At 35.2% G+C, this 27532-nt stretch overlaps 1 protein-coding gene across 2 annotated transcripts in view; it reads left to right on the top strand.

The window, feature by feature from the left end:
• The first annotated feature begins 12549 nt into the window (after positions 1 to 12549).
• DNAI7 (dynein axonemal intermediate chain 7) overlaps positions 12550 to 27532 on the top strand; it is a 58093-nt gene continuing 43110 nt past the window's right edge. The window contains exons 1-6 of one of the 2 annotated variants that reach the window (XM_082849644.1): positions 12550 to 12651; positions 15114 to 15205; positions 17086 to 17187; positions 18031 to 18168; positions 22934 to 23080; positions 26254 to 26357. In XM_082849644.1, the coding sequence (XP_082705770.1) occupies positions 15146 to 15205; positions 17086 to 17187; positions 18031 to 18168; positions 22934 to 23080; positions 26254 to 26357 (551 nt within the window). In that variant the 5' untranslated portion in view covers positions 12550 to 12651; positions 15114 to 15145. The remainder of the gene's footprint in view (positions 12652 to 15113; positions 15206 to 17085; positions 17188 to 18030; positions 18169 to 22933; positions 23081 to 26253; positions 26358 to 27532) is intronic. The other variant, XM_082849645.1, reaches the window with a different exon arrangement.

Raw genomic sequence — 27532 nt, 5'->3', positions numbered from 1 at the left:
ACCTGGTCCAATAGGGATTTAGGTTTGGATTGCCAGCATTAAGGCATATCTGATAAGTCACTACTCTGTTAATTTCCCCGCCATTTTCTGTTATGGAATCAATTATACTCTCTGTGTTCTCATAGCACATGAATTTGTCCATACCGCAATTATAATGCCTATCATTTATTGTAATGATTTATCATTATGTGCTGTTCACGGTCAAGAGCATGTCGTATTAATTTTTGTGTCCATAGCATTTAGTCTGGCACGTAGTAGAAATTCAATCAATATTTGTTGAATGAATATGTGAAACCCCATTTACCCTACCACTACTTTAAAACACTTGGGCCCTTGATTATTTAAGAAGAAATGCTTGGGCTTCCCTGGTGGCTCAGTGGTTGAGAGTCTGCCTGCCGATGCAAGGGTCGCAGGTTCATGCCCCAGTCCGGGAAGATTCCACATGCCGCAGAGCGGCTGGGCCCGTGAGCCATGGCCGCTGAGCCTGCGCGTCTGGAAAAAAAAAGAAGAAATGCTTATATAAATGTGCATTCAATATTTATACAATTCAACATTTCTTCAAAAATGCTATTGAGTGCCATCTATGTTTGCTTTTCTCAGTCACTTGAACCCACTACCAACCTGATACTGTTTTAGGGACTGTGGATATAAATAACTGAACAAAATTTATGAAGACTCTGGGCACATTCTTATGGGGGAAGTATTCTGGAGGACTACAATCATATATATGTTTGTCTACAATAGTTTATTAGTTTGTGTGGGCATTCATTTTCAGCTTTAGATTGTGAAATCTTAGAGGCATTGTTTTAAATCTGAAAACTCATTGTTCTAATGACTTTGGTACTTAACCATGGATGTATGGGTGCTAAATAAATACATTTGGATTCTTTTCTTCATATTGTTGTTTCCCTTAAAGAATGGTGAGATTCATCCTGTGACATTTGAAACCAAACATACGGAAAAAATTACTCACTTTTTAATTATTTCCATTCTTAAAGATTATGGTTTGGAGATGAGGTGAGCCTGTAAAGGGAATTACAGTATGGTTAAAAAATCATGGAAAGGTATATTTTATTTCTGATTTCTTAAAGTTTTATTTTAAGGGAAAAAAGTAATAAACACATATGGTACAAAATTAAAGTAGCATAAAAATGTAAAAGTTCCTCCTAGCCAAGACTAAAAGAACCACTGCAAATCTTTTCTTTCATTTTGTAATCATTAAAAAGTACACACACACACACACACACACGCACACGTTTTCTCCCCACATAATGGGAGCGTTCTGCACCTTCTAGTTTTCACTTGATGATGTTGCATTTTATTAATTCTAGTATACTCACATTTTAACATGACTGAAATTGAGATATGTTTTATGGTTGATAATAACTTACAATCATTGTAGTCCTGAATTGACATCTATTTCCTCCAGAGATGTTTGCTTGTGTCGGTCACTTGGGCTTACTACCAACCTAATACTACTTTAAATTCTCTTCCTGAGAGTTTTTGGACCACACTAATAGTATGAGTCAGACTGCAAATCCACATTAACTGACTTGTGGTTTAAATTTTCAGGGATTTTTTTTTTCTTCGTTCTATTCATTTTTCAGGATTGAGCTATGCAAGTTTCCTTGTATCTTTCTGTATTGTAGGTTCATTTGTGTTTACCTATTATTCAGCTATATACAGGCATTTCCTTTTACATTCACATCTTGGGCAGTTCCTTTTTTGGTATAATATCAATAATTTAAATGTGAATCTTACATCTGATGGCATCATAGATTCTATGGAGTAAATATGTCTTGGGGACCTTTTTTTGTTTCAGCACATTGAGATTATATCACTTCTTTTCATATCTGTATCACATTCCATTGAAAGTATATCTATGATTTTTATATTGTCCCTATTTTTCACTACTACAAACAAGGTAGAAATGAAGATCCTTGTATATAAGGCCTTGCAAACATATGGAAAAATAGTTGTTTCATTGATGTAGCAGTATTCTAGGCAATAAGAGTCCAGCAGCAAGACAGAGTCCCTGTCCTCATGAAAGTTACATTCTTTTTGTCCCAGCTTTATTAAGATATAATTGACGTATAACATTGTATTACAAGTTTCAAAGTATACAATGTGATGATTTGACATATGTATGTTTTATGAAATGATTACCAAAATAAGGTTAGTTAATATATCCATCACCTCACGTAATTACCATTTTGTGTGTGTACCCGTGTGTGTTGAGGACATTTAAGATCAACTGTCTTAGCTACTTTCAAGTATACAATACAGTATTGTTAACTGTAGTCACCATGCTGTACATTAGATCCTCAGAACTTATTTATTTTAATAACTGGAAGTTTGTACCTTTTGACCAACACCTCTCCATTTCCCCCATTCCCAGCCCCTGGCAATTACCAATTTACTCTCTGTTTCTATGAGTTTGGCTTTTTTAGACTCCATGTATAAGTGAGATCATGCAGTATTTTTCGTTCTCTGACTTATTTAACTTAGCATAACGCCCTCCAGGTTCATCTGTGTTGTTGCAAATAAGATCCTCTTTTTTTTGTGACTGAATAATATTCCATTATATATATATATAATATAATATTTATAATATTGTATTAATATGTAATATATTCAATATATTATAATATATTATAATATATATTATTCCAATTTGTCCAATAATATTATATATATATATATCACATTTTCTTTATTCATTCATCTGTGGATAGACACCACTTAGGTTGTTTTCATGTGTTGGCTATTGTGAATAATGTTGCAGTGCACACGAGGGTGCAGATATCTCTTCAAGAGAGTGATTTCATTTCATGAAGCTTACATTCTTTCTGGGGAGGGGAGGTGAAGAAAAAATATAATTTCAGATTGCTTTGAATGTACAGAAAACCAAGAAAGGGGTCAGTGGGAAATGTGGGGTAGGGTATAATGTTATAATGGTGATTAAAGAGCTAAAGTTTGAGAAGAGAAAGGATGAAATGAGCATTCTAGGCAGAAGAAACAGTTATTGCAAAGACCCATAGTTGGGAATGACCTTGGTGGTTAGAATAGAGTGAGCAAAGTTGAAGTGAAAGATAAAATGTGAGGTGGAGGGATGGTGAGGCTTGAGGGGTGGGCAGAAGGGTTGGGGGAGATAAGTAGGAGCCAATTCTTAGCCAACTGGGCCACGGTGAAACGACTGGGTTTTATTCTGAGTGTGGGAGAGTTGTAAGCAGAGGAGTGACATGATCTGATTTATATCTTTAAATGGTCAGTGGAGAATTCGCTGTAGGGAAACAAGAGTAGAAGTAGGAGGACCAGTTAGGAAACTGTTGCATCAGTGTAGGTCAGAAGTCTTTACACCAAGGTGAACCCACTTCTAAAAGTAAAACATACTCTTTCCTGGAAAAAATGTACTGTCTTGAAGCCGCGCACTTTTGCTATTGCATCTTCCCCTTTTGCAAGTACGCTTCTGCTTTACAAAACAAAGGTCTATCTCTCATACATTCTAAATCTTACTGTACTTCATTGCCCTAGAACCTGGGCTATGAAACTAAAGGACCTTTCAAAACACTCATGTTGGCAAGGCTTTCTTTAATCAAGGCACTAATGACTTCTTGCTTTTGTCTGTCTTACAAGTAAGTGGTGAAGTGTGGCATTTGAAATATTGAGATATTCTGAATGTCCTATATTTTGTAGTGTGGAGTGGTGGGACTGGTAATAATCTTTATTTAGTGACATTGCTTGTAAGATTGTCAAATGATGATGCATAAAAAATGCTCTCACAGTGTAATTTATTGATAAAACATTCAGACTCCAAAAATAATAACATTAATTTTTTTAATGAAGAAAGATTAAGGGTATCAGTAAAAATGTAAATGAGCTTAATATTTTTACGTAGACCTTAAAGTTGCCTTTGAAACTTCATTTAATTTAAATTAGTATTATTCATTGCAAAAACTAGGAAATTGTACAAGACTATAGAAAAGGTTATAACACCTGGTACCCTGTTAAAACACCCATCGCTGCATTTATATCAGTATGTTTTCTTCAGAAACCACTGTACTTCGTAGAATGCATGAAATAGCAGGAGACATTGATTAGATTGTAGGGAAAAATGCCTTACAGACTGATTAATGCATAGATGAACTTGGAATACTTTGAATTGATTTTATTTGAATAGATTGAGACTGGTGCCCAAGTACCTCCAGGCATGGAACTGTAAAGAATGGGCAAAAAGGGGGCCCTATAGCTCATATCTATACTTATATCCTATTTTAATTTAGGAATACCATATTCACAAAGAAGCTTTGGTTGCCTAAAATTTGAGTCCTGGTTTCTATGGAACATTCAGTGTTTACCCTAAAATATAAATGGTGTTAAGTTCAGGACATTAAATAATTGCATCTTTTAAAACAATGTGTGAGGAAATGGAACCAGCTTATACCTGGCTTATAATAAAAAAAGAGATAGCTTATCATGAGGATGCATATTAACACATTTATTAGTATAGAAACATGAAGTCAAACTGTCTGTGATAGAAAATAAGTATGATATGTCCAGTTGGTTTAACTTTGAAGGCTGGGCTTTGCTAATTAGGTAAATTGACTTTTTTTTAATACTTCAAATGAGCAAAATCTATAGCTTTAAAGTTTTGATCAATTTAAAATCAAAGCAAGTGGTAAAATAAAATAATTTTTCAAAATATTATTTTGATTTTCCCATTTCCAGTAATATTGGGCGTAAGATTTTTTGGATCAAACTTTCTGCTGAGGGCTTCCCTGGTGGCGCAGTGGTTGAGAGTCCGCCTGCCGATGCAGGGACACGGGTTCGTGCCCCGGTCTGGGAAGATCCCACATGCTGCGGAGCGGCTGCGCCCGTGAGCCATGGCCGCTGAGCCTGCGCGTCCAGAGCCTGTGCTCCGCAACGGGAGAGGCCACAACAGTGAGAGGCCCGCATACCGTAAAAAAGGAAAAAAAAAAAAAACTTTCTGCTGAAAACAATAAATAATGCTGACTAAAATATATATGTATAGATCAAAACTTCCATCTTAAAGGAACTTAAGAGCTGATAAGGTAATAAGAAATTATCAGGAGAAAACCTAAATTAAGGAAGGAACCAAAGAAGTAATGGACGCACTAAAACTCTTTTTCATGAGGGCATTTGCAGTACAGGGCAAAACTTGAACTTGTGGTTTTAACAGCAACAGTGGGAGCCAAAAACAGTGGAGTGATGTCTTCAATGTGCTGAGAGTAAATAACTGCCAACTTAGAATTCTGTATCAGCTCAAATAGTTTTCAAAAATAAAGGTGAAAGAAAAATATTTTCTCAGGTAAAAACTGTGTTTTTCACCTGCTGCAAAACAGATTATATGCATAAGGTATAAAACAGTAATCCACATAATAACATGTGGGTTTAAAAAATAGATACATGAAAACAACACATAATATTCATCAGTTGATAAGTAGATAACAAGATGTGGTATATCCTTACAATGAAATATTTTTCAGCCATAAAATGGAAGTATTGATACATGCTATAGCATGGAAGAACCTTGAAAACATTGTTCTGAATGAATAAAGCGAATCACAAAAGATCACACATTGTATGATTCCAGTTATATGAAATGTCCAGAATAGGCAAATCTATAGATAAAGTAGATTAGTGGTTTCACAGAGCTGGGAGGTTGTGAGGAAATGGAAGGGGGTGCTGCTAATGGGTATGGGATTTCTTTTGGGGGGTGATGGAAATGTTCTGAAATTGATTATGGTGATAGTTGCACAACTCTGAATACACTAAAAGCCATTGAATTCTGCACTGTAAATGGGTGAACTATATGGTATATAAGTTTTATCTCAGTAAAACTGTTTTAAAAAGATATATGACAGCAATAATGTATAATTTGGGTAGGGCAAGGATTAATTGAGTTAAGATGTTCTGTTTGGTAGTATGGTAAATGTATTTATATATTAGGTACATAGGTTGACTTTCTAGGATAGCCACTAAAATGATATAAATAGAGTATATAACTTCCAAACCAGTAGAGGGAAAATAGTGCACTAACAAAAAAATAATCAATTGAAGATACCAAGAAATATGAAAAGAAGGCAAGACAAACCCAAAATCAAAAGAGAAAGATTGTCAGTTTGGATAAAAAATAAAATCTAACAATAATCTTTTTACAAATACCATCTAAAGAATAAAAGTACAGAAGAGTTAAAGTAAGATGATGGAAAAAGGCATGCTATGCAAATAATAGAAAGATGAAAGTTGGTATAACTATAATAATATTAGACATGGTAGACTTTAAGACAAAAAGCACTTCTAGAAATAAAGAGGGTCATTTTGTGATGATAAAGTTTTGATTAACCAAGAAAATATAATTTTAAATCTGTATATACCTAATTATAATACCTTGAAATATACATTGCACAGATTCAGAGAACTGTCAGGAGAAATAGACAAGTTCACAATCATAGTGGAAGATTTCTTCTTTCAGTAACTGATAGAAAAGCATTTAAAAAAATAAAACAGTAAGGACGTAAAGATTGGAACAACATGAACAAATCATTAGATTTGTTAGAATAAGAATTAGACATATTTAGAACATTGCACTCAACAACTAGAGAATTTTAAGCACATATATTTTTTATTCCAGAGCTGACAATGTACTGAGACATAAAACTATTCTCAAAGTTCAAAGAATTGAAACAATTCAGAGCATGTATTATAACCTCAATGAAATTAAGCTTAAAAGTCAAAGAAATAACTTATGAACAGGAAGATACAATATGCTGGGAATTTAAAAAAAAAATTCTCAAGTGGGTCAAGATGGAAGTAAAAAGATAATTTTAACTCAGTAATAAGAAAAATACTTCAAAATTTGTGAATGTGTCTAAAGAAGTACTTAGAGGGAAATATGTAGCCCTAAATACTTTAGAAGATGAAAAATTAATGAAACTAAGCATCATTTTCAAGAAGTAAGAAAAAGAAACTCGAAGTAAGGAGGAGGAAGGAAATAATAAAGACAAATATAAAAATTAATAAAATAGAAAACATACAATAGAGAGGATTTATAACCTCATATCTTTCAAGTCTTCACTCAAATGTTACCTTCTCCATGAGGCCCACCCTAAACACTGTATTTAAAATTGTAATTCATCCCTTCCCCAATGACCCCTGCAGTCTGGAGTCCCTTTGATTTCTCCCATAGCACTTTTCATCTTCTAAAATATTTTATAAATTATTTTACAATTTTGTTTATTGTACCACAGAGATATATTGTACAGCACAGGGAATATAGCCAGTATTTTATAATAACTATAAATGGAGTATAATCATTAAAAATTGTGAATCACTATGTTGTATACCTGAAACTTAATACTGTAAATCAACTAGTCCTCAATTTTAAACATTATTTTTAAATTGTTTGTTTATTGTTTTTGTCTTTCTCTTCCCATTTGAATATAAGTTCATTAAGACAAGGATTTCTGTTTACTGATATATCTCAAATACCTATCACATATTAGACTCTCAGTATTTATTAAAATAGTTGAATGAACAAATAGGCCACAATTTATTTCTCTGAAAATACTGATAAAATTGACAATTTTCTGGTAAATTTTATCAAAAAGAACAAATAGCATAAATAATCAATACAGGCATTCCTTATTTTATCGTGCCTTGCTTTATTGCACTTCACAGATATGGCATTGTTTACAAATTGAAGGTTTGTGTTGAGCAAGTCTATCTGTGCCATTTTTCCAATAGCATTTGCTCACTTCGTGTCTCTGTGTCACATTTTGGTAATTCTTGCAATATTTCAAACCCTATGACTTGCTAAAGGCTCAGATGATATTTAGCAATTTTTAGCAATAAAGTATTTTTAAATTAAGGTGTGTATATTTTTTTAGACACAGCGCTATTGTACACTTAATAGACTACAGTATAGTGTAAACATAACTTTTATATGCACTGGGAAACCAAAAAATTTATGACTTGCAATATTCCACCACTTTACTGTGGTGGTCTGGAATCAAACCCACAGTATCTCCAAGGTATGCCTGTATTAGGCATGAAAAGAGAGACATTACTTTAACAATAAATGACATAATTTGAACAGCTTTATATGCCAATAAATTAGAAAATTTAGATGAATTAGACAAATAGAAAAAAAAACCTTCTCACACTGTTTCTTGAAGAAGTAGAAAACCTGAATAGTCCTATAATCATTTAAGAAATTATATCAGTGGTTAAAATTTTTCCCAGAAAGAAAATTCTAGGTCTGTAAGTCTTTGTTAGCTAGTTCTTCATTCAAAGATAAATTATTTCACTTTTATACAAATCCTTCTAGAGCATGAAAAAAGAGGAAACATTTCTAATTAATTTTGAGTTACCTGGGTAGCCTGAGAATAGCATGAGAAAGGAAAATTGAAGCCCATTCATGAACATAAATACAAAATGTCTAAACAAAATGTTAGCAAGCTCACTTGGAAGTATATAGAATAATAATAAATTATGACCCAATTCACCTTATTCCAGGGAGGCAGAATTGGTTTAATGTAAGAAATTAAATGAATACAATTAGATGGAGTTAAAAATTTAGTTACTATGTCTTACATTTAATAGCTTAAAGGGCACCTCTTTAGCGTGATAGAAGTATCTATATTTTAAATAAACAAAAAACTGCCAGAGAAGGAAACTACTGAAATTAACAAATATTGACTAGGATAATGATTATGAGAGTGTAAATTGGAATAATTACTTTAGAAAACTCAGCTTCAACAACATTGAAAATGCACATACCCACCAGTTTTACTTCTAGGTATACATTGTAGAGAAATTCTTGTATGGACACCAGGATACATACACTCAAAGGTTTATAGCAGCATTATTCATGATAGTAAACTAGAAACCATCCAATGTCAATCAGTAGAAGAATGGATAAATAAATTAATGAGTTACTATTCAGCAGTGAAAATATACAGGTACTGCTGTATCCCCCCTTGGGTGAATCTTACAAACCATAATTTGTATCTAAAGAAGTAAATCACACAAAAGGACAAGTAGGATTGTATTATCCTACTTATAGGAAATATCTAGAGTAGTCAAACTCATAAAGACAAAAAGTAGGATGGTGATTGATAGGGGCCGGGTTGGGGGCAGAAGGGGAATTAATGTGTAATGTGTAATGGATACAGAGTTTCGGTTTGGGATGATGAAAAAGTTCTGGAGATGGGTGGAGGTTATGGTTGTACAACAATGTGAATGTACTTAATGCCACTGACCTGCACACTAAAAAACGCTTAAAATGGTAAATTTTATGTTATGTATATTTTATGACAAGTAAATAAGTAAATTACAATTGTATCCCTAAAGTATAATTGGATTTATGAAGAAATTCAAAGGTAAGAAAACTATTGTTTAGGAATATATACATATGTAATAAAACTTTAAAGAAAAACAAGAAGGACATTACAAATATCAGTGATTATCTCTAGGAGTAATTTTTTTGGTAAGTCAATATAATTTTTGGCATATGTTGTGGAAAGAATTCAAACAACTGCACGATACAGCTGTAACAAACCTATTCCCATCGGCTTTGTAATATAAACCAAATTTTTCATTTCTTATAGCAATAAAAATTAAAATAGAATCTGTCTGAATCCTTGTTTCATTCAGCAATAGCTAACATTTATCCTTGGATCATGAAGTGACCAGGAAAACGACAAAACCCAACAATCTCATCAAAAGGCGCATATCTAGTAAAATTTTACTTTTTATGTTTTAATATTTACCTATCAAAATTTGTAATATAAAATGTTGCTTTGTTCAATTGTCTACCGAAAATAATTATAAAATTAACTCAATCCAGAGCAAAATTTGTACTGCTTAGAAACTTAGAGTCAAGGAAATTAAAAATTTCATACATATTTTTATAACATAAATATGATAGGAAGATCAACAAAAGTTGTTCAAGTGTATTACACTAGGATAAGATTCTGTGGGGGAAGTGGAATGGAAATATGAATTCAAAGAGAAAAGGATTAAAATTTTTATTAAAGAAAAGCTTGTTCATATTTTTTTATTTGATATTGGCCGTCAAATCACTATAGTATGTATCGATAGATCCATTGGATATATTTTAAATAGTGATGGATATATTTAAAGGAGTGATGTAAAAGTTTTCTTTTATATATGATATACTAGAAAGTACAACATTTGAAGTTATTTAAACTTGTGGTAAAAAAGTTTTCAATGTCAACGTAAAAATGTGTGAAGGGGGTACATAGCTTTTCAAAATCCTTTTAGGGACTATTTGAACAAATAGTTTTTAAAGTTACTAATCAACTACGTCTGAGGAGGAGAAACCAGAAAAGAAGTCTAAGAAGGAGGGAAGAAGCAAAATCAGATAGTACCAACCTGAAGGCCTAATGAAGAAAATATTTCAAGATGGAAGAAGAAAACTTTGTCAAATGATGATAACAGATGAGTAAAATGAGGGCTGAAAATTGGCGATTGTCATCGGAAACATGGCCATCTTAAGGTTCCATGACAAGAGAGGTTTCAATGGAACAATAAAAATGAAAACCTGATTAGAATGGGGCATGGAGAAAATGGGGACGTGAAAGCAGTGGGCAACTCCTTTTAGGCAGTCTAATATAAAGGGTAACAGCATTGGAGCAAACGAGGAAGAGGGATGTGAAATCCAGGGAGGGAGAGATCTATGAATAACAAGAGGTGTTAATTACAGGACCCAAGTCTTATATAGGCAATAAGGGATAGGATCTAGTGTAAAAGTGGTGGATTCAGACTTAAATAGCAGAAGGTACATCCAGTTCATCCAGTGTAACAGGAAGGGAGACAAAGGTAGAGGTAAATTAAAAGATCTGGTGTGTAAAGTAGCGTATTCTTAAAAGTTTCTAGTGATGTAAAGTCAACAGCTGAGAGTAAGAAAGAGGAGAGGATTTTGGAAGAGTGAAGAGAATGAAATAGCAATAGGAATGCTGTATGGTGCTTAGAGCCTGTTTAAAATGTGTGCTCACAACTTTGAGCTCATGTAGTTTTCTCTGGCAAGGTCCAGCTGCTCCTATTGCTAGCTCAGAATAAGTGGAGAGTTGGGTTTAACTAGAACTAGGAATTTGCCCACTGAGCTTCTCAGAGGGAGAGGAAAATAGAGGAGGCAGAGATATATAAGTTAGTGATTATGTGATGAACTGTGAAATCTAACCAGGGTAAGGAAGAAGTGACAGTATGTGGGGGTTGATGAACGGTGAAAAAGTGATAGGACTAATGTATTGGAGACTCCAGTGGAGCATCCTGCAGTAGGTGAGCCAAAAAGAGCAGGTGGTCATCCAAGAGTCTATGTATCCCTAGGATTAACCACTCAATTGATTCCTAAATTTAGATGGTGCACTTCTCTTTCCATACTCTCCCTTAGGGAAAATGGAAGGGAGGCGGTCATCACCAAGATAGTTCTCAAATCTGTATTCTGTGGCCCTGATCTCTTGGCTACATCTCAGTTCTTCAGTTTCAAAGCCTGCAAGCATTGCCTGGATTCTCCACCAGCACTTCATACTAATTAAATTTCTCTAAACAGTTTCTCTTTCAAGTTTGCATCTTCTGGACTACTATTCTTCTTTTTTGATTCTTCTCTGACTGCTTCCTCTCCATGACTCCAGTTTTAATCATTATCAAATAAGTTAGCTTATAAAATATTTATTGGATCCATTCCCCATCTGCATTTCCATTGTCATGACTTTATTAATTATTGTTAATAGTAGCCAAAATGTATAATCTTTACAATCATTTTTTCCCCTAACACCAGGTTTGTTTTCCAGATATAGCCACAGACCTGGAAAACTTTTAGGGGGTTTCCAATTCTTTTAGCACAATGTCCAATCTCTACAGCATAGGCTCCAACCTTCTTTTCCATTCTCATGTCCATCATTACCTCTTCTTGGGGTTTTCCTAGGGCCTATCCAGTGCTCTCCCAACTCCATATCTTATGCCTGCCTTTCCCCCTTGGAGTATCTTCCTCTCATATCTGAATGTTAAAATCTTTTGGGCACAAACTTTAATACTCGATACCCTATAAAAATTTTACTTGATCCCAGCTGTTGAAAACAATTTGGCCTTACTCCAAACTTGCAAAATAATTCTATATCTGTTAGTCATAAAAATATCTTTAAGTTTTATAGACATGTAGCAGTGTTAAAGATATTTTTACATGTTTTATTTTAATCCTTACAAAAATGAAATGAGGTTTTATTTAGCACCACTTTAAAGATGTGAAAACTGAAAATGAGAGAATTAACTTGTATATACTTGTCACTGTCACTCTCGCCTTTGAATAATTTATATGTTAATTTTCCTACTTGTTTCCATACTTTGTCCTCAAGGCACTGAGTCAAGGCTTTGCACTTAATAGGCAGTCTTATTTGAATGAGTAGAAGACTGGATTCATGAAAGTAAAAGTGTTTTTCATAATTGCTAGTTGAGGGATATGTGTTTTTAAGTAATTTGAGAACATGTGAATAGCCTTTTTAAAAATTGTGGCCTTTATTAAGTCTGGCAGTAAGAAAAAGAGAATCACCAAAGCCGACCAGTTGAAGCAGCTACAAGAGGAGGAGGAGAAACGACGAAAGGAGGAAGGTATAAAACACACAGTGGTAACTATTGTCACATGCAGGTAATACTAACAATAGGTTTGTATTTCTGTCATCCAATCAGTACTTTTTAAAAAGAATTTTCAAATTTTTTAATTTTTTGAATTTAATCTGTTTTATAATAGCTATTTACTATTTAAAGGGTACCCAGAAATTTCTGTTAGTACACGCCAATCATTTTCAGATATATCTTGAAGGAGAGTTGCCAGTTAAAATACAGGATGCCCAGTTAAATTTGAATTTCAGACAAACAGTGGATAATTTGGGATAATTTGCCTCATGCAATGTTTAGGATATACTTGAACCAAAAAAAAGAGTCCATTGTTTATCTGAAATTCAAATTCATCTGAGCATCCTATATTTTTATTTACTAAATATGGCAACCCTATCTTAATTAAATTAAGTATAAGATGTTTATACTTATTGATTAAATTGGCATTGGTACTGATTGTGCAGTAAGAATTCTGAAACTCAAATTAAATAGCAAAAAATTAATGAAAATTTGGTCATTTAAAATAATAAAAAGTCACTTTAAAAATCTGAATAGTTTATAAAAATAGAACTACCATATGACCCAGCAATCCCACTACTGGGCGTATACCCTGAGAAAACCATAATTCAAAAAGAGTCATGTACCACAATGTTCATTGCAGCAGTATTTACAGTAGCCAGGACATGGAAGCAACCTAAGTGTTCATCGATAGATGAACGGATAAAGATGTGGCACATATATACAATGGAATGTTACTCAGCCATAAAAAGAAACGAAATTGAGCTATTTGTAGTAAGGTGGATGGACCTAGAGTCTGTCATACAGAGTGAAGTAAGTCAGAAAGAGAAAACAAATACCATATGCTAACACATGTATATGGAATCTAAAAAAAAAAAAATGGTTCTGATGAACCAAGGGGCAGGACAGGAATAAAGACACAGACGTAGAGAATGGACTTGAGGACACGGGGAGGGGGAATGGTAAGCTGGGACGAAGTGAGAGAGTAATATTGACATGTATACACTACCAAATGTAAAATAGATAGCTAGTGGGAAGCAGCTGCATAGCAGAGAGATCAGCTCAGTGCTTTGTCATGACCTAGAGGCGTGGAATAGGGAGGGTGGGAGGGAGATGCAGGAGGGAGGGGATATGGGGATATATGTGTATGTATAAGTGATTCACTTTGTTATAAAGCAGAAACTAACAACACTGTAAAGCAATTATATTCCAATAAAGATGTTAAAAAAAATCTGAATATTTCAGATGGTTGTAGCTTTTAGCATGAAGAACATCTGTTGATTCAGATTCAGGTTTTAAATGTCTGTTCTTAGTTTCCATGTTGATTTTTTAATGTATAATCATATAAATCTTTTTTAGGTGACTCATGATAATAATACAGTATCAGGATCTACATCTTGGGGAATGTTTTATTATATTGGGTTAAACTCATATTCTTCAACATATATTTCATATTTTGTTTTTTAATAGTGAAAGCAAGGGAAGATTAAGATAGTTATTTCTGGGCTTCCCTGGTGGCGCAGTGGTTGACAGTCCGCCTGCCGATGCAGGGGACACGGGTTCGTGCCCTGGTCCGGGAAGATCCCACACGCCGCGGAGTGGCTGGGCCCGTGAGCCATGGCCGTTGAGCCTGCGCGTCCGGAGCCTCTGCTCCACAACGGGAGAGGCCACAACAGTGAGAGGCCCACATACCGCAAAAAAAAAAAAAGATAGTTACTTCCGATAATGTAGATGTCACAAGATTATGGAAATCTTCTGAAGATTTTACCTCTTAATTACCCATGATAGATTTGTCATTTTTCATTGATTAAAATCATTATTGGATTGCTATAAATTTTTGGAGAAGAGAAATATCATCGTGAGCCAGAAATTTTGAGTCATGTTACTTTTTTTTTTTAATTTATTTTTATTTATTTATTTTTGGCTGAGTTAGGTCTTCGTTGCTGTGCACAGGCTTTCTCTAGTTGCGGAGAGCGGGGCCTGCTCTTTGTGGCAGTGCGCAGGCTTTTCATTGCAGTGGCTTCTCTTGTTGCGGAGCACAGGCTCTAGGCACACAGGCTTCAGTAGTTGCGGCACGCGGGCTCAGTAGTTGTGCCTTGGGGGCTCTAGAGCGCAGGCTCAGTAGTTGTGGTGCATGGGCTTAGTTACTCCGGGGCATGTGGAATCTTCCTGGACCAGGGCTTGAACCCGTGTCACCTGTATTGGCAGGCGGATTCTTAACCACTGCGCCACCAGGGAAGTCCGAGAGTCATGTTACTTTTTTGAAAGAAATCTAGCAGTTTTATTTCTACCACACAGTAAAGGTTGTGACTTCTATCAAATATTCCACCATTACTACATCTTAAATATTTGAAATAATTTTAAGTGCTTAAAAACAGACTAAAAAAAAAAAGAAAGAATAAAACAGACTAAAAATTTCTTTTGTTGTTGTTCTTTAGAGGAAGCCCGTGTGAAATACGAAAAAGAAGAAATGGAAAGACTTGAAATACAACGAGCTGAGAAAGAAAAATTGCGAAAACTTGAAGCAAAAGTAAATAAACATTAATGCTGTTATTACTGAAGACAAACTATGTGGCTATCAGATCTGTTTGGCCATTTAACGTCATTCTCCCCCATAGGTACCAGTAATATTTAGGCCTATCTGAACTGGTTTAATTCATTTTATCCTACCATAAAGTTATGGTGGGTAAATTATTACCCACATTTCACAGATCAGGAAATTGGTGAATAGAGAGATTAAGCAGCTAATAAATTTCAGAGCCAGGACTTAGACAGAAGTAGTCTTGCTTCAGAGCCCATGCTTGTAACCATTAAGTTATTATTCTCAATCTGTTGTATAGATAATTAAATAGGGACCAAAAAATGTTCAAATTCTACCTCTCCTTTTAAAATTTCACTTCTCTTTTTCACCAGAATTTTTCGTTATTGAATCAGTAGTTCTGTGATATTTTAATCTCAGGACAAAACCTCATTACTATTAAAAAGTGAAGATCCTCAAGGAGTTTTTGTTTATGTTTATCAATATTTACTATATTAGAAATTAAAACAGAAACTTAAAAACATCTATTATATTAATAGTGATTAAACATTGTTAAACATAAACATGAATAAAAAATACATTAACATATTTTAAAAACAATTACAGTATATATATATATTTATTGAAGTATAATTGACATTTAAAATTATATTGGTTTTAGGTGTACAAAATAATGATTCGATAGTTGTATATATTGTGGAATGATCCCACAATAAGTCTAGTTAACATCCATCACCACACTTATATATATATTTTTTTTAATTAGGGAAATAAGTGGCATTGTTTATATTTTTTAAATCTCTTTAATCTCTGACTTAACAGAAGACAACTGGATCTCATACCTACTTCATCATTCCATCTGTTACAATGTGTTGTTTTGACTGAAGTATGTGAAGAAAATCTGGCCTCACACAGATAGGTAGTTGGAAAAAGGAGGAACGTTGTAACAGCCTTTCAGATAATTGTGGATATTCTTCTCCACGCATGATTTTGCAACATCATGCATTGATTGCTTGGAAAAAATTGGTTCACTGAATTATTTGCTTCCAAATGTTGACACATTTTTATCATTCATTATCCCCCCCCCCAAAAAAAAAATCACATACATTAGTATCATCTCCAGTCAAATCAGAAAAGTTTTCAAGGATTGGGAAACTGTCAGGCTCCCTAGTGGTGGATATAGGTTTTCTAAAATTCAAATTTTTATTTGAAAGGTTGAATTTTATCACTGGCAACAAATACTTTGGGTTGTTTCCTGAAAGTGACATGCTCAGTTCATTTATTTTTGACAGAATGTCTGCCAGAATACTCAAATAGTTGCATAGATGTTTATTTCTGAAGATAGCATTGTCCTTTGTTATGTAGCAGAAGTGCTCTATGCATACTTCCCATTTTGTCACACGGAATATTAAAAAGACATATACTTAAGGTTTGACATCTAATAAAATTAATAAATTTCACTTCTTCATCAGATCATTCTTATGTGAAACTGACTGCTATCATCCCTCTCCCCCGAAGAATATGACCACTAGTATAGCTTATGCCTTGATTTGCGCTAAGGCGCCAGCAGTTTTACACCATCTTGCAAATGTGTACACTGCAAAAAAAGCAAATAAAGTCTTAGTATTATTATTAAAATAGATTTGACCTCACAGATCCTGAAAAAATTTGGGGGACCCACCAGGAGTCTGCAGATCACACTTCGCACACCACTGTTCCACATGAAAACTTTTGGAAATATCAGTTACATTTAAACTGATTGTAGTATTCATCTTAAAATTAAATACTTGTCAAGTAAATTTTAGGTGCTACTTATGAAACACAAAGCTGAAATTAAAGAAGATATCAATGTATCTATCCCTATGAAACAGGACCTAGAAAGAAGAAATGGAGAGCTTGAAGAACTTTATTTATTAGAGGCATGTTTTCCTGAAGCAGAGAAATTGAAACGAGACAGTAGATTGCTTTCTCAGGTAAGACTGATTTTATTTATTTAGCTAATACTTTTGTACCACAAGAGGGAGTTATAATCCAATATCTGTTTAAATAACAAGAAACTAAATTTGTCTATAAAAAAATCTCTAATCTGACAAATCTCTCTTATATTGCTTGTAGCAAAGTAAATTCATATAGCTCTGTAGAAATCTATTTGTCAGTAATAAGATCCTTGAAATTTTTATATCCTTTTACTCTGATTTAATTTGGGGGAATATATACTGAGGAAATTATCCTAAATTAAAATATTAAAAGTTTGAGCCTAAGGCAACCTAGTGTTGCTCAAAACAGTGTAACTTTGGAAACAATGTAGATGATTATCAGGATAAAAAGGAAAAACTGTAATAATATGGCAAAAGATTATAGTATAATTTAAAGCAAAAAAATTGTAAGTACAATATGATTACAAATGTAGAATTTGCATAGACTACAAAATGAATGGAAGGACTAATACTAAAATGACAGTGGCAGTTAAGAATTAGTAGTCATTTGAGAAGTAGAAATTAGCTCAAGTGTTGGCTTTTGTACCTACAGGAGCTATATGATTAGAGAGGAAAGCAGAACTAAATCAACTCATAAATACTTTTTTAAAAATAAAAATATGACAATAAATAGAATTTCTATTTATTTGAAATATTGAGGCTTTTAAATTATTTTGATGAAGGGGAATTTGGTTATTTTAGAGATATCTCAAGTAACTAAAGTCATAATATGGTTTTTGCCTAATATGGAAAACAAGGTTATAAGCTTCAGAAAAGAAGTAATTTAAACTTTGGTTGAATTTTCATCAGTGTGAACCTTCAAACATTTTTATTCCACAGTGGAAACACTACATTCAATGTGATGGGAGTCCTGATCCTTCAATATCCCAAGAAATTAATACTTTTATTAGCTTGTGGAAAGAGGAAACCAATGAGACTTTTGAGGCAGTGACTGCGAAGAGTAAACTAGTGCTAAATGTAAGTATTTAAGTATTATTCTGTAATTTTAAATTATGTAAATTACAATTGTCTGATATTGACTCTAAAACTAGAAATAAATTAAATAAAGTATTTTTCAGTTAATAACACTACTACTTCCTTGGCTGTGGAGAAACATATTTGCTCATCTTTTTGTTTTCTTTTTTATTTTTGCCACTCCTAACTAAAAACCTCTTGCCACCTTAGGTAAGATCAGCCTAACATAAATTTGAAATAGTAACTGTATGTATATCTAATTCAAGAAAATATCAAGTTGCATCCATTTATGTAGATAACTCAAGTGCAAAAATGTATGATTTTATCCTCAGCCAGAATTGTGCACTATTCAGTGATTCACTACACATATTTTTTTTAATGTTAACTATGAGCCAGGCACCTCTTTTAAGCACTGGAAGTACAAAGATGAATAAGAATATCCTACCTTCTGTTTCTGCAAATAGAATGGATAGGCTAACCTGAGGAGCTACCACATTACAAATGCACTTAAAAATGCTAGGGAAAAAAATTTAACGACATTTAAATCCATTGCCTAGCTCAAAAGAAGGCAAAGGAGAATCTTGGAGGCCATAAAACAATTCAGAAAAGTGGGCAAGTCTCAAAGTCAGTGGCCTCCCAGAGAGTGTCTATTTGTTAACCCCTGGTGGCTTAGCACTGGTTTAAAGGGAAATCAGGAGGCAAAGCTTAGGGTACAAGGAAGGTAGCAAGTTGGATCAGAGACGCTTTTATGTCTGGGAGCCTCAAAAAGGTAATGTGGATAAATAGGGGAAAACCTGCTTTGCAAAGGGAGATGATAAGAGCTTGATTAGCTCACGTTTAGCTTAATGAAGGGAAAACAAAAATGTCTCTACTGAGAATTCTTAATAGTGAGTGAGTCAGGAGTTAGATTGAAGAATTTATCAGAATACAGCACAGAGAGATAAAGAGATGAAAAATATCAAAGAGTAGTTAACAAACATGTATGATGGAGCAAAAAGGACTAAATGTATATTGACAAGGAGTACCAGAAGGAGACAGAGAGATATAGAAGACGGAGGGAGAGACAATATTCAAAGAGGTAGTGGCTGACGATTTTCCAGAATCCTCAGAAACCCAACAAATCCCAAGTTAGGATACAAAGAAAGGAATCCACACTTAGACACACCTACATAATATTAGAAACTAGAAGGAATTCACTCCTCTTGGTCCTTTTATCCTCTAATGCTTTTTGTTTCCATTTCTGCCATGTTGTGCTTCTTGTCACTGTGGTTTACTTCTTCTCCATGTTGCTATAAAATGGAATAACTCCAGACTGTTAAGGTCATAACTTGCTCGCCTAATTTAATCTGGAAAACAAGCTTATGAGATTCATTTTACATATGAAGAAACGGGTTGTGACTTGCTTACGGTCCCCTGTGAGACCTTAGATGGGCATTACTCTGACTTTCCAAAGACTCCAAAGAGCCTCCCATGAAGTATTTGGATGCTAATGGATTCATCATACAGTATTCTTGCCATTGCATATTCTCTCTCCCAGGGAGGCTGCCATAGCGTGATGCTGGTCCAGGAATCTGCTGCACTTTGAATAGCAGGAAGGCAGCAGGAAGTAGTACTAAAGTTCACCAGTGGTGACCTGGATGTGACACCTTCCTGTTATGAATGTGGGATACAGAAGCAGAAGTAATGAATAGTAGGGAAGATGAGAAAAGGATAAGTGAAACAAAACAGGAGATAGATGAGTAGAGTAATCAATAATAATAGGAAACTAAAGCTGGAAACCACAAGACGAACAGAAAGAATTGGATAGCAGTGATCGCATGGTAAACACCAAGTTCCAAATTATCAAATTTATTTATTTGACAAACTCTTATATAATATTTACAATGCCAGGCTTTCTCAGCCTGGTTCAGTTTATTCATGTTGTTGCTGAATTCCCCCCAATAACCCTGTGAGGTATGCACCGTTATCCCCATTTTACAAACAAAGAAGGCGAGGCACCAGAGATGTTAAATAACTTGCCCCAAATCACACCACTGGTAAGAGGTGGCAAGGATGGAAGCCCAGCTTTCTGGCTTGAGCCCATACTACTCAGCTATCTCTCTTAATTTAGAAATTTTCTGTATGTCATCTATGTCAGTGTTCAAAATTAAATTTTGCTATTAGTTGTTCCTTGATCATGCTGTACATTAATTTCTCCCAACACTCTAAATATCTCTCCACGTTCTTCCTGTTTGTGTGATTTCTGAGAAGTTGGATATAATTCTTAACTTTGTTCCTCTAAAGGTAAGGTGTTTTTTCCCCTTTAGCTGCTGTCAGTTTTTCTTTATCTTTGATTTTCTGTATTTTGAAAATGGTGTGCTTAAATACGGGGTTTTTTTGGCATTTATCTTGCTTGGTGTTCTCTGAGCTTCCTGGATCTGTGGTTTGGTGTCTGACATTAGTTTGGGGGAAATTCTCAGTCATTATTATTGCAAATATTTCTTCTGTTCCTTTCTCTTTCTTCTGGTATTTCCGTTATGTGTGTGCTTCCTTTTTTTTGTAGTTGTCCCAAGTTCCTTGGATATTCTGTTTTTTTAAGTCCTTGTTCTCTTTGCTTTTTGGTCTTTTGAGAATTCTATTGATAAATCCTCTTGCTCAGAGATTCCTTTCTCAGCTGTGTCCAGTTAAGGAGTAAGTCTTTCAAAGGCATTCTTCATTTCTGTTGCAGTGTTTACAATCTCTAGCATTTCTTTTTGGTTCTTTCTTAGGATTTCCATCTCTCTGCTTTACATCACCCATCTATTCTTGCATGCTGAATACTTTATCCATTAGAGCCCTTAGCATATTAAAAACAGGTGTTTTAAATTCCTGGTTTGATCATTATAATATCCTGCCATGTCTGGTTCTGATGTTTGCTCTGTCTCTTCCAATTGTGGTTTTTACCTTTTGGTATGCCTTGTAATTTTTTCTTGATAGCCAGACATGATGTACTGGGTAAAAAGAACTGCTGTAAATAAGCCTTTAGTAATGTGGTGGTGAGGCAGGTTGGGAGAGGGGAAGAGTTCTGTAGTCCTGTGATTAGGTCTGTCTTTAAGTAAGCCTATGCCTCTGGATGGTGAACTTCACAAGCGTTTTTAATTTTTCTTATCCCGTCTTAGGTGAGAGGGAATGGCTAGAGCCAGCTGGAGTTGGGTATTTCCTTTCCCCCAGGTGAGTTAAGCTCTGATAAAATTCCAGCAGGTTAGGCTCTAGTTAATTAATTTCCCCTGAGATCAAGCCTTGTTAAGAACAGAGCGCTCTGTCCTATTTCAAAATGCTTCCTTTCCCCCTCCTCCTGCCAGAAGCAGGAGGGAATTTCTTTCCCCCATATTTATTGTGGGGACCTGGTTGAGCTCCTGCAGGTAAGTCTCATAATACTATGGGCTCTCACCTTCCCATGACTTCATCCTCCGGGAGGATTTTTTTTTTAACTTATTTTTATTTATTTTTGGCTGTGTTGGGTCTTTGTTGCTGTGCATGGGCTTTCTCTAGTTGCACCAAGTGGGGCCTACTCTTCGTTGTGGTGCGCGGGCTTCTCATAGCGGTGGCTTCTCTTGTTGCAGAGCTCTAGGCACACGGGCTTCAGCAGTTGTGGCACGCGGGCTCAGTAGTTGTGGCACATGGACTTAGTTGCTCTGTGGCATGTGGGATCTTCCCGGACCAGGGCTTGAACCCGTGTCCTGTGCATTGGCAGGCGGATTCTTAACCACTAAACCACCAGGGAAGGCCCCCACCCCGGGAGTTTTTAACTCTCAGAATTGTCCACCCTGAGTTCCCAACAATTCATCATTTACAGTTCGGGTTTACAGACCTGGCACTGGTTCCTGCAGTGGTTTCTGCTCCTGACACTCTGCTCTGATAAACTGACTCCCTGTCTTCACCTGTAGGTCTCTCCAATCTTGGGGACAGGGATTTGCTCTGTGTCCTCCCCTCTTTTATGGATCAAAGAATAGTGGTTGGTTTTTCAGTCTGTTCAGCTTTTCACTTGTTAGGATTGAGTGACGTCTTCCAAGCTCCTTACTGGTGGAACCAGGTTGCCTTAGTTTCCTCGACTATAATATAGGCACGATAAACAGTACCTACCTTATAGAGTTATGATGAGGATGAAATGGATTAAAACATTTAAAGCATTTAGAACAGTTCCTGGCAAATAGTAAGCATTCAGTAAATGTTAGTAATTCTCCTCCTCTTCCTCTTTCTCCTCACTCTCCTCCTCCTCATCATATTGTTATTGTTTCTATTGTTCCACAGTCTTAAGTAGTGATAAGCTGTGCCTCCTCTATCAGCTTGCTAATGACAGCTCTGTTACACATAGTATAGAATTCTTTTTTTTTTTTTTGCGATACGCGGGCCTCTCACTGTTGTGGCCTCTCCCGTTGCGGAGCACAGGCTCCAGACGCACAGGCTCAGCGGCCATGGCTCACGGGCCCAGCCACTCCGTGGCATGTGGGATCTTCCCGGACCAGGGCACGAACCCATGTCCCCTGCATCGGCAGCGGGACTCTCAACCACTACGCCACCAGGGAAGCCCTAGAATTCTTATAGTGGAGTTTTGGGAGGAAATATTTTATTTTTCCAGGATCTTAAATAATAGAATAAATACAGAAAAGTATTTTTATATGTTTTACTGGTGATGTGTTCCTCAATTCAAAAGTGATAAAACGTCCCCCATTTCACTTTTTCTTTGTGTGTCAGATTACTTTCATCGTAAATTTTTACTTTATATTTTTACTTATACTTTTACTTATAGTTAATTGAGAAATTGAAGTTAATTTTATTGGAAACGCCATCATATGATTTGCAAGAGAAAAATATAATACAGTACCAAGGATCAATTCTAGAACTGCAAGAGCTCCTTCATCTTAAGTTTAACATAGCCACAGAAATACTTCTCAGAGTAAGTGTGATATTTTGCTTTATATGTTATTATTGACTTTTGTAAGAGCTAAGATTTTATATTATATAATTTTTAAAGTCCAGTGTCCTTTATTTTTTGGAAGATTTAAAAGGTTATGGAAAAGTCAGTAGAACAATTTAAGGCACATGTATTTATCCAGAGATAACAACTGTGAATATTTTATTTTTAAAGAAATGAAACATTATCAGTGTAGCTAAAGTCTAGATTTTTTTCTTATACTTGCGAAAGTTTACCAGGACCATTATGAAAATAAATTCACAAAACCTTGTATGTTAGCTATACACTCTAGATAAATCAGTTGACACAAGATTACAATTACTGGTAGTCACTCTGTTTTTCCCAAATATCTTAGCACTAATGATAATATTCAAATAATCATAGAGCCATTGTTATACCTAAGAAAATTAATAATAATTCCATAATGTATTCCAATATCCAGTCCACATTTAAATTTTCCCTAATATTCCATGAATATCTTCTATAGCTGTTTCTGTTTTGTTTTGTTTTTTAAATCAGAAAACAGTGTAAGGTCACACCTTTCTTTTGGCTATTTTCTCTCTTGGTTTCTTTTGGTCTAGAACACAATCACCTTTATAGGCTTGGCAGAATATGTTCTAATTATAAAAAGAACTGTAAAGGAGGCTTATTGTTAAGTTTATTCTTGGCAGTAATAGTCATATTATAATTTTGCAGCTATTTTATCTATATTGTAAGAAAAAGCCAGTAAGGAAATGTATTATAATTATTAGTAATCAAGATTTTTATTCTAAGAGAAAAAAGATATATAGAAGAAAAGAAGATTAGAAAAAAATACCGTAATGTTAAATTTGTAATGGAAGTATCAGTATGAAACAGATTTCTTTTTATTCCATAAAAAGGAACCAGGTCTAATTGTGGTAAATGGCTGATTCGAGTTTGGGGCAGGGAAAGTGAAAGATAAGGTTGTTATTGAAAGATGAGTTTGAGTTATCTTGTGCTAGAAAACAAGTAAATACTCAAAGACTAATGGAGTAGTAGCCAAAGAGACAGAACTAGCTTAAAGAAGCTCCCACTGATCAACTTGGGGATAATTTGAATATCAGAAATAATAATGACTATAATTGATTATAGCAGGCATCCCCAACCCCTGGGTCGAGGACTGGTACTGGTCCGTGGCCTGTTAGGAACAGGGCCACACAGCAGGAGGTAAGTGGTGCGTGAGCAAGCGAAGCTTCATCTGCCGCTCCCCATTGCTTCCCATCGCTCACATTACCGCCTGAACCATTCCCCACCACCGCCCCAGTCCGTGGAGAAATTGTCTTCCACGAAACCGGTCCCTGGTGCCAACAAGGTTGGGGACCTCTGGATTATAGAACCTTGAATAAAATAAAAATTCATGAGTCTATAGTGATATTCCAAAATGGAAAGGGGAAAGCGGAGTGGCGGGTAGAGAGAACAGTTCTTTACAGAAGAGTACCACCTGATGAATGTGGAAGGAATGATCAGTAAGATAATAACCATTTTTCAATCCCCAATGTAATAATTGATAAGGATCATCAGTGGCTACCTCAATAAGTAGGCGAAAAGTTTAGGAACACATTATTCTCATAGTGCCAAAGTATTAGACCACAGATTACTTACTGACTAGGATAAATGTACTTTGCAAGGGGAGGTGGGGGTAGTCACCACATTAACTAAGTGATCAAGTCCACATTGCTAACAGTATACATCATATGCCTCCTGATGGCATGCAATGTGAGGAACACAACGTTACCTGTTGTGCCTTCTTGCCGAAAATTGTTCATCTAATCTGATTAAACCTACCTAGACCTAACTTCTGGTGTACAAAAAATAAAGGGAACAGAGGAGCAAGTTAAACCATGAGGAAACAGCTAGATAAATTCACAATGTGGAACAGTTCTTCAAGGCAATTATCCTGGGCACTTCAAAAAGTTAATGTCACAGAAAAAAAAAGGTGTGAGAGAACAATCACTTTTATTTCTTTTTTTTCTTTTCTTTTTTTTCTTTGTTGGCCACACTGGCACAGCTTGCAGGATCTTAGTTCCCCAACCAGGGATCAAACCTGTGCCTTGTGAAATGGAAGTATAGAGTCCTAACCCCTGGACCACCAGGGAATTCCCAGAACAATCACTTAAAAAAAAAAAAGCAATAAATTCAACTCCCAGTACATTTAAATTTTTACATTATAGGAACCAAATACATATTGACTTATTTAAGCCCTTTGAAAGAGCTAATATCTTAAGCAGTAGGCATCAAGCTATGTTAGTCTTTATAAAAGAATTCTTAAGAACATCCTTAAATTGTGTGTTTAATGTTGATTATCAAGTATTGGACTAGTAAAACACAAAACTCATCTGGATATTTTGTTTTCTAAACTTGGTATGTTCAGAAATAGGCTAACTTTTACAGTAGCATAATCTACATTTTAATAAGGTAAGGATAAAGAAGCATGTATATAGTTAAAATGAAAAGTCACAAATAATGTTAAAATTGAAAAGGGTGACCTAAGAGTAATCCACAAGTGCTACCTGGGAATACAGGAGCAACTTCAATCCTTAGACACCGTAAGAGAAACTGAGTAGTAAATGGGGAGCACATTTAATTGAGTAAATATGTTTTTGTTGTTTAGAGAATTTTTAAAAACAATTCTTTGTTATTTTGATTGAACCTTATTTTTACCCAAATTTCTCTTTTATTTTTTTCAAGGTTTCTTTTTTAATTATTATTTACTTTTTGGCTGCGTTGGGTCTTTGTTGCTGTGGGTGGACTTCCTCTAGTTGCGGCGAGTGGGGGCTACTCTTTGTTGCAGTGCGCTAGGCTTCTCATTGCGGTGGCTTCTCTTGTTGAGGAGCACCGGCTCTAGGCACGCGGACTTCAGTAGGTGTGGCTCGCGAGCTGTAGAATGCAGGCTCAGTAGTTGTGGCGCACAGGCTTAGTTGCTCTTCGGCGTGTGGGATCTTCCCAGAACAGGGATCAAACCTGTGTCCCCTGCATTGGCAGGCGGATTCTTAACCACTGCGCCACCAGGGAAGTCCCCAAATTACTCTTTTAATATTGAAGGGAATCCAACACCTAAGTGATGAAGTAACTTATCTAAATTGCGTAATTTATGAGGCCTCTAATCTTAATACTGTTTTCTTTTTCTCTTACAGCAAGCTAGTACTTTAGCAGATCTGGACAGTGGAAACATGGAAAAAGTCATTCGAGATGAAAATGTTACTGTATATGTATGGGCAAACCTCAAGAAGAATCCAAGGTATTCCCATGGGTGATACTATAGGTCTGAAGACATTATATAGTCACATGACCAAGCAGATGCCTGTTGCATTACAGCATGGCATACTAACAAAAACCCATGTTAGAAAGTCAGCCACCTGGGGTTTGACTCAGAGACCTGCCATTTATCTTAGGCAAGTTATTTAGCCTTGTTATGCCTCAGTATATCAACAGTAAAATGATTATATCACTTAACTTAATAGGATTGGGCTGAGGATTAAATGTTAACACATGTAAAGGTCATACATACTGTGGTGTCTAGCACAAATATACACTGACTAAATATCAGGGTCTCAGGGTCTTCCTCTTCTTTTCACCCACTTAACCTCCCTCCCCACCAAAAAGTAGAAGTGGTAGGTGCTCTCTACATGGCAATCTGAAACTTTTGAAAGATTTATCTTTTGTGAACTGTTAATGCTTTCAAAAAAGAATACTTTTCATATTTATTATTTTTTAGATAATTTAAGTGATGTTTCCCTGATTGTTTTCAACAAAGTAATATCATTCTGAGGAATGATAGAGATACTGATAAATTCACGATCACTTGGTTGCTGCTTTATCTCAAACATTTCAAAATAATTGAGTTAGTATGGCAGCAAGTTTTAGGAAAAAATGATCTGAATAAAAGTTAGGAGGCCTAGGTTCTGGTCCCAACTCTGAAAAGACTAGTCCTATGACAGTGGAAAGTATTGGATTTTATTTCTGATATTTAGTAAAAGTAAGGAAAAAAGTATTTTCCAAGTTACATTTGCTACAAAATACTCTGTGGTTTAAATCAGAGTCAATATATTAATATAACCTTTTTCATTATAAAATATGTTATATCCAGAAGGATGAAGGAAATTATATAATTTTAAAAGAAGAAAAGTAAAATGAATATCCCTGTATTAACTACCCAGGCTTAAGAAGAGAATTAGATGGTATCTTTTACTAAGATAAGGAATAGTGGAAGCAGGACAAGTTTTGTTTTACTCTGATGGTGATGTTGAGAGAGCAGGGGGTGGTCAGTATGATGAGCTCAGTGTCGGACTTGTTGAGTTTGAAGTACCTATGACACATCAAAGTGCAACTGTCTGAAAGCATTGAGAGAAATCTGAGTTGGAGACATGTTTTGCAGAGTCATACAGATTGATAGTTCTTAACTTTTGGGGAGTC

Source organism: Leucopleurus acutus (genome assembly GCF_964270905.1).
Source record: "Leucopleurus acutus genome assembly, chromosome: 11".
Lineage (NCBI taxonomy): Eukaryota > Metazoa > Chordata > Mammalia > Artiodactyla > Delphinidae > Leucopleurus > Leucopleurus acutus.
The sequence above is the reverse complement of the archived record's forward strand: the minus strand, read 5'-3'. Positions and strand labels throughout refer to the sequence as shown.